General features: G+C 44.3%; 1 protein-coding gene across 1 annotated transcript; it reads left to right on the forward strand.

Moving 5' to 3' along the window:
• The first annotated feature begins 2,105 nt into the window (after positions 1-2,105).
• LOC100943186 (olfactory receptor 13C7) lies at positions 2,106-3,065 on the forward strand. Its single transcript, XM_003800225.1, has one exon. It carries the CDS (start codon positions 2,106-2,108, stop codon positions 3,063-3,065), a length of 960 nt encoding a protein of 319 aa, XP_003800273.1.
• The last annotated feature ends 4,213 nt before the right edge of the window (positions 3,066-7,278 follow it).

The following is a 7,278-nucleotide window of genomic DNA, read 5'->3' on the forward strand; positions in this document are numbered from 1 at the left end:
CTTTCAGCATAATTGGATCTTGGGGACATCCTCCCAGAAGTATAAAAAGTTCCATGACTTTGTATAATTTCACTTCCAAACTTTTAATCACTTTAGGGAGCATAGTCGTCCCAATCGCAGAACTGATTGCAAATTGCCTTTTACATTTACTGGGTATTGACTTGGAAATTTTGCCTAAAACATAGAACCAAGACAGAGTGGGAAGAACTAGCTTCCATTCCTTTCTTTCGATCAGAAGTGCACACCTCAACCTGGTTTTTCAAACTGATTTTGCTATTTCTGGTCCACATAGTGTTCCTAAGCCATAGAGACCCTTTTGCAATAGGTTCCTGAGAAAGGTAAGTGAGGGTTATTACAAGAGTAATACTTAGTCTTTTATTAGCACTGTAACATTTCTAACTTCTGATTTGATTTTCCAAGGAAGTTAGTGCTTGAGAAGGAAAGAAGTGAAGCAATTTCAGTGATATCATAAAGACTGAGGGCCATTTAAAACCCATTCTCATTGGGTCAGAAAAAGCAAGAAACCTGTGAAACTTTTCAGTTTTAAGTATTGAACTCACTTAACATCAGAGACTCACTTAGAAATGAGGTGGTCTCAGGGTTTCAGAGCTACTTCTGATGATTTTCCACAAACCCAGGAAATTCCTGAGTTTCTAGAAGCTCAACCACCATCATATGAATGAGAGACACTTAGAAACTTGGATCAGTATGAAGAATTTTCTGATACTTCAGAGCTCTGCAAATATGGAGTGGGCTGTTTGGGAATGTAATGAGCTCTTCATCACTAGGAGAGGTTAAGCTGAAACTGAAAAGCTATGCATCAGTGTTGCACAGAAGAGGATCTCCAATGAAAGGGAAAGTTGGGTTAGATTATCTGGGGAGTATAATCAGTGTCAGGGTCTAAATCTGGAAGACATATCTAGCAACTGAGCCAAAAGGTTCAAGAACTCTTATATGCACTGGTTCCAGTGTGTGCATTCACCCAGAAGGAAGGAGATCCTGTAGAATGGTAAGCAAAAAAAGCACTGCTTAGTTACCTAAGAGAATTAAATTTCTAAACTAAGTTATGAGTCACTATAGGGTTCTGGGGCCAGCCCTCTTTTTGTCCTCATGGAACATAAAGTTCCAACTATTAGGGACATATCAGAATTTCCAGAGCATGAAGGTACCTTGGAAACCTCTTCCCTTTCCCTCACAGTTCTTCATGTCCAGTCTCCTTTTATCCTTAAAGACCCAGCTGGAATCTATAAAACCAAGGGAGCCTTCCATGACCACTGTTCCCATAAATACTCAGGGTGTCCTTTTGGTGCTCTGGCCTTTACCGAATCCTTCTGGTTCCCCTTCCTACCTAGTTAAGAGACCATTTAAACCTGGACCATGGGTCATCCTGGTACTCACAGAAATTGTTATACCTATATTAGTGTTGATCAATAATTATTTTGGAGAATGGATGTTCAGACATGAATGGATGGATGAATGTATTAAGGGATAGATGAATAGGTGGATGGATACATGAGTTGATGGATGTATGAATGGATAGATAGATGGATGGATGAGTGGGTGGATGGATGGATGGATGGATGGAGAAATGGAAGGATGGATGGATAGATAGAAAGCCCTGGGGATGATTTTGCCCATGAAAAGAAGATCTTGAGAACAACAGGTGTCTGTCGTCCATGTGAATTATCTGAAGAGAAGAAGTATCTACCAGATGAGGATTCACAACAAAATATTGTCACTGGTATTTGGCACAAAGTGGGGGAACATGGAGCAAACTTGAAGTTGCTTTTCTGTTGAAAATTTAATGAGATTAATAGCCACGTAGAATATAGAACTACCAAAACGAATGTGTTACTGATCTTTGTTGCTAATCAAATGCATTAAGTTATCAGAGTCATCATTTTAACTCTTGTAATTTGATATCCTATGGCCCCAAAATATTTTCTGATTTTCTTGGAAATAAATAAATATTACAGGCTTTCAAAACTGTTTTTAATCATCTAACCAGACTAGAACTTCAGACCAGACCCCCTGGTCCTATGCAAGGCAAAGAATGTTGAGTGTGGACCTCTGATACTTTCTTCACGTGACAGAAGAGGTGCACCATGGGAACTGCCAACCAGACAACCTCTGTGACGGAGTTTGTTCTCTTGGGCCTCTCTGCCCACCCAAAGCTGGAGAAAACATTCTTTGTGCTCATCCTTTCGATGTACTTGGTGGTCCTGCTGGGCAATGGGGTCCTCATCCTGGTGACCATCCTGGACTCCCACCTGCACACGCCCATGTACTTCTTCCTGGGGAACCTCTCCTTCCTGGACATCTGCTACACAACCTCCTCAGTCCCTCTTCTCCTGGACGGATTCCTCACTCCCAGGAAAACCATCTCCTTTTCAGCCTGTGCTGTGCAAATGGCACTCTCCTTTGCCATGGCAGGGACGGAGTGCCTGCTCTTGGGCATGATGGCGTTTGATCGCTATGTGGCCATCTGCAACCCCCTTAGGTACCCTGTGGTCATGAGCAAGGCTGCTTATGTGCCCATGGCTGCTGGCTCCTGGATGATTGGAAGTACTGCCTCCATGGTTCAAACATCCCTTGCAATGAGGCTGCCATTCTGTGGGGATAATGTCATCAACCACTTCACCTGTGAGATCCTGGCTGTCCTGAAGTTGGCCTGTACTGACATCTCTGTCAATATCATCAGCATGGGGGTAACAAATGTGATCTTCCTAGGGATCCCAGTCCTGTTCATCTCTTTCTCCTATGTGTTCATCATTGCCACCATCCTGAGGATCCCCTCTGCTGAGGGGAGGAAAAAGGCCTTCTCCACCTGCTCTGCCCACCTCACAGTTGTGGTTGTCTTCTACGGGACCATCCTCTTCATGTATGGGAAGCCCAAGTCTAAGGATCCGCGGGGGGCAGACAAGCAGGACCTTGCCGACAAGCTCATCTCTCTCTTCTATGGGGTGGTGACCCCCATGCTGAACCCCATCATCTATAGCCTGAGGAACAAGGACGTGAAGGCCGCTGTGAGGAACCTGGTATTTCAGAGACACTTCACCCGCTGATGTTTAGAGGACAGGTGTGCCTGTCATTTTGTGTCTCTTGGCTGCTTTCACCCATGAATCTTAGAAGAGAGTATTCCCTGAAGAAGATCCATGTGAAGAGTGATTACCTGAAAATCAAATTATTCACGTATTGGAGCCCCTTAGCTGTTATTGGACCCAGTTACTATGAAGAATCCTAAAACCTGGTGGGAGTGTGGCCAAGGGGATAGGAGTGGGGTGCTGCCGAAAAAACAAGGGATTTTTTTCCAATTCTGCACTGTTAAGTCTGACATCTCCTTTGTGCGCAGATCACTTCTCTGTTTGGGGAAAAAACAGCTTAGTATGCTTTCATGTTACAAAAAGTAAACCTAACTCCTACTCTTAAAAGGAGGCACAGAAAACAGTGTAGGACAAGACTTTATGAGAAAATAGCATGAAAAACTGCCTTCATTGCAGATGAAATGGCATGTCCTCAATTATTCCTCAGCAGGGATGAGACTGGGGGTGAGAATGAAGTTGGCCATTTCCCTTCCCTGGGACTCAGAAGGCTTGGGACCAGGTAGAAGCCATGAGGGGCATTTCCTTTGACAGCACCTAAGTTGGATCCTACAGCACCCAAGTGGAGAATCCCAGCCTGGGAGACTCATAGATGGGACTACACATCTAGTTCTAAGCTCAGTTTTTCTGTCCTTGGTGAGTCTTTTATAAGCACATAATCCGGCCTCGTGGCCTAGAGAGTGACAGGATAGTCTGCTGGGGGAGGAGCAGGGTGAGGCGCCACAGCAGTCTGAGGGAAGGGAGCCAGGATGGTGACAGGGGACCAGCCAGGGTGAGAACTGCGGTTGGACCGAGGTCACTGACTGCTGGTGCCTGGCAGCTGAAAGGCTGAGCCAGCTCTTGGGCTGGGTGAGGAGAGGCCCAGAGCAAGATGGGTGAGGATCTCAGCCAGCAGAAATGCAAAAAGAGGCAGAAATATTGTGAGGGAGAAAACTTTTAGTTCTTGAGGCAATTGGATGATTATTTCTTCCTGAGAGTCAAACATTTCTAGTGAAAACATATGCTCTCTGCCTGCCTTGCTTGGCCACCCTAGGCTCCTCCTGTCTGACCCACTGCCACCTCTCTGCAGCCCCACAGCACTGTCCTACTCATCCTGGGCAGAAACGTGGCCCCGAGTCACTGCCTGAGCAACCCCCTTTAAACAGTCTCTGGCTGCATGAGCCTGGGGCATGCTCTGTCTCACTGCCAACCCCACTAAGATCTGGCTGTCCCCGGTGTGAATTTGACTTCCCCTTTGAGCACAGAGCCAGTCTACTCCCCTTAGCTTGCTGCACAGAGGATAGCATCACCTCTGGATAAATTCCAACTTTCATAAAGCAAGAATTGACGTTCAAATGAAACATCCTAGCAGAGCAAATTTTCTTTGCAACATCCTTCATTTTACTAGTTTTGACTTAAAGAACTCTGCCTAGTTCTCCACCCAGAGATCCTTCTACAGGACTGAGGGACATGTTTCTCCACCTCTGAGAGTGCCACAGCAGACACCCTGCAGGTGTCAGGCATCTTTGGGAATCAGCTGACTCACCCAAGGGCAGGATTCCTTCCTGGGGGCAGCCTATGCCCAGTTACTGATGAAAGAATATAAACTTCACTCCACACTTTAGGACAATTCTGATGGCCATCCCTGTGCCAAGTTCTTCCACAGGATTGGCCAAAGCCTTTGTTGAGACTGCGTCACTATCCAGTATCTCTGTTTACCCAGTCTTGCTTCCTTTCCTTCTACAAGTTGCTTCCCAGGGCACTCCCTAATAAACACACTGCACCATAATCTCTGTCTCAGAGTCTACTGGCCCGGGGACCAAACTGTGGCAACATGCAAATGCCCATGCTTAACTATAGCTCTCTTTTCAGAATCCATGGACACAGGCAATACCTATCAAAATCATGCAAAATAATTGGGTGGGGCAGCATAGTGTTGTGTTAGCAAAAGAAGCTTTGGAACTGCCTTAGATTGCAGCTCCTTGATTTACCATGGTTGTAGCCTTACAGTTTGGTTTATATTTTAGATTACTTCTCTGAAATCTGGCCACAACCCACACCCTGCCCACCACCCTCATTCAATGCTTCCCAATCTTTGTTCTGCCACAAAGTCCTTGAAAATTAATGGGCTGTGCATGGCACCTGGGTAAGAGCATGAGTCTCCTTCTCATGGCTGAAGGCAATTCCCTGAGGGCTTAGATCACTGCAGGTCCTGCTTGGTGACTCTAAATCAGGAAGACCCTGAGCATGGGCCATCTGGATGTAGCCTGTGGCACACTGGCTAGAAAATCCTGCCTGAGGCAGAATATCTCTTCCCCTAGGCACCAGCCAAGAGGACAGTCATGCTCTTTCCTCTGACCACAGGTAAGTGGGGACTTAGTTCATCATATTTTCTCTCCAAGGAATGTGGAATTTGGATATAGAGACACCTCTTAGTTGGCACAGGGCGCTTAGACCATGTGAGGCCAGGACTAGCGTGGCCACGCGCATAGCAAGGAAGGGAAAGCTGATCTGGAGGGGATGAGAAAGCAAACACACAGAAAGACCCACACCCGGATGAAAACAGAAACACAGGCTGAAGCACACGAGCTAAGTCTTGGAGCAGTCTTTCTTTTAAATGGGAATATTTAAACCTACAGAAAGGTAGAGAGAATAATACTTACTCATCACCCAGAGCCAGTGATGATCTGCTCATGGCCAGTCCTGTTCATCCCTATCCGTGTGGCTTATTTCTCCCTCGCCTTAATTTTTTTTTTTATTATCTCAGATGATACTAGCATTTTACCTTGAAATATTTCAGTATTTATATCCAAAAACGACTAGCACTCTTGAAAAATATAAGCAAATTACCATTATCTCACCTAAAATGTGGCAATAATTCCTTCATATAAATTACCCAGCGCTTATATTTCTGGAAATGTCTTATAAGTGCTTTAATTATTTTAATTTGTTTAACAGAACCAGGTCCAAATAAGATCACACATTATTCATTTCTTTGATCTATATTTTTTTCTTTTCTCTCTTTCCCTCTCCTTGTGTTCCTTCCCCAATGCCTTTTAAGTTATATTTTTTGAAAGGAATAATTTCTTTCCCTCTGTGGGGAACTGTAAATGTTACCACAGTCTGATTTGACTGATGGCAGTTCTCTGGTGTCTGTCTCTGTGTTTCCCATGCGTTGGAATTAGATCTGGATACTTGAGAGCTTTTCATTTTAGTGAGTTAGGAGTTCATGGCTCCTGAGACCTTTTGCATGGCCATAGTATCTTTGATGACTTCCTAGCTTTCTAGTATGTCAAGATATTGTAGGCTCAATGTTCACACTTCCCCTCCAGAGCTAGAAACTATTTTCTCTAAGGAGCTCATTTCCTTTGGATGATATTTGGAAGTCATAACCTGGGTGCTAGAGGTCCTATTGAGTTTTTCATAACTTGTGGGTCTTTTCAATAAAAAGAGATAGGACAGAAAAAAACATATATGCATATATTTGAATTGTATGCATGTATGACATATGATGAATAAATATTTCAATTAAATCTATAATTAATAATATATCAAATTCAAATTAAGAGCTACAGGATTTTTACCTAGCCTCATTGATTTTATACTTGTATCTCTTTCTTCCATGGACTATCTCTCATTCCAGAAAAATTTGGAGATGGCTTACAATTGTAGAAACATAATAAGATGTCAGTAGCTAACATAAGAGCATAAGTTCTATAAAGAATAGAAGTGAGTCAGGCTGTCTGGCAGTGTGTGCCCCGACTCCTGTGTGCATGAGTCTGGAGGCCAATTGTAACATCAGCTGAGAGTGTGGGCTGTGGGTTTTTTCTCTTCCACTTATTCCTGAGCTTCCTACAGGAGACCTAAGTCTGTGAGTGGGGCACTAGCGGGCACTAAGCTGGGGAAGAGTAGCAAGAAAGACATAAGCAGGGAGAGGAAGACTCAAAAGCTGAAACTCAGGGCATCTTGTACCTCAGGAATAACTTCTTTAAATCTTGGTGAGGACACTCAGAGATCTCTGCTCACCAAGGGGTGAGAGACAGGTGGCAAAGAACAGCACATGCTGGGTATGGTGGCTCATGCCTGTAACCTCAGCATTTTATGAGGAGATGGTGGGAAGATCTCTTGAGGCCAGGAGTTTACGACCAGCTTGGGCATCATAGCAAGACCCCATCTCTCTAAAAAAAAAAAAAAAAAA

The sequence above is a fragment of the Otolemur garnettii genome, unplaced genomic scaffold, assembly GCF_000181295.1.
Source record: "Otolemur garnettii isolate 467f Iridium unplaced genomic scaffold, OtoGar3 scaffold00172, whole genome shotgun sequence".
NCBI lineage: Eukaryota > Metazoa > Chordata > Mammalia > Primates > Galagidae > Otolemur > Otolemur garnettii.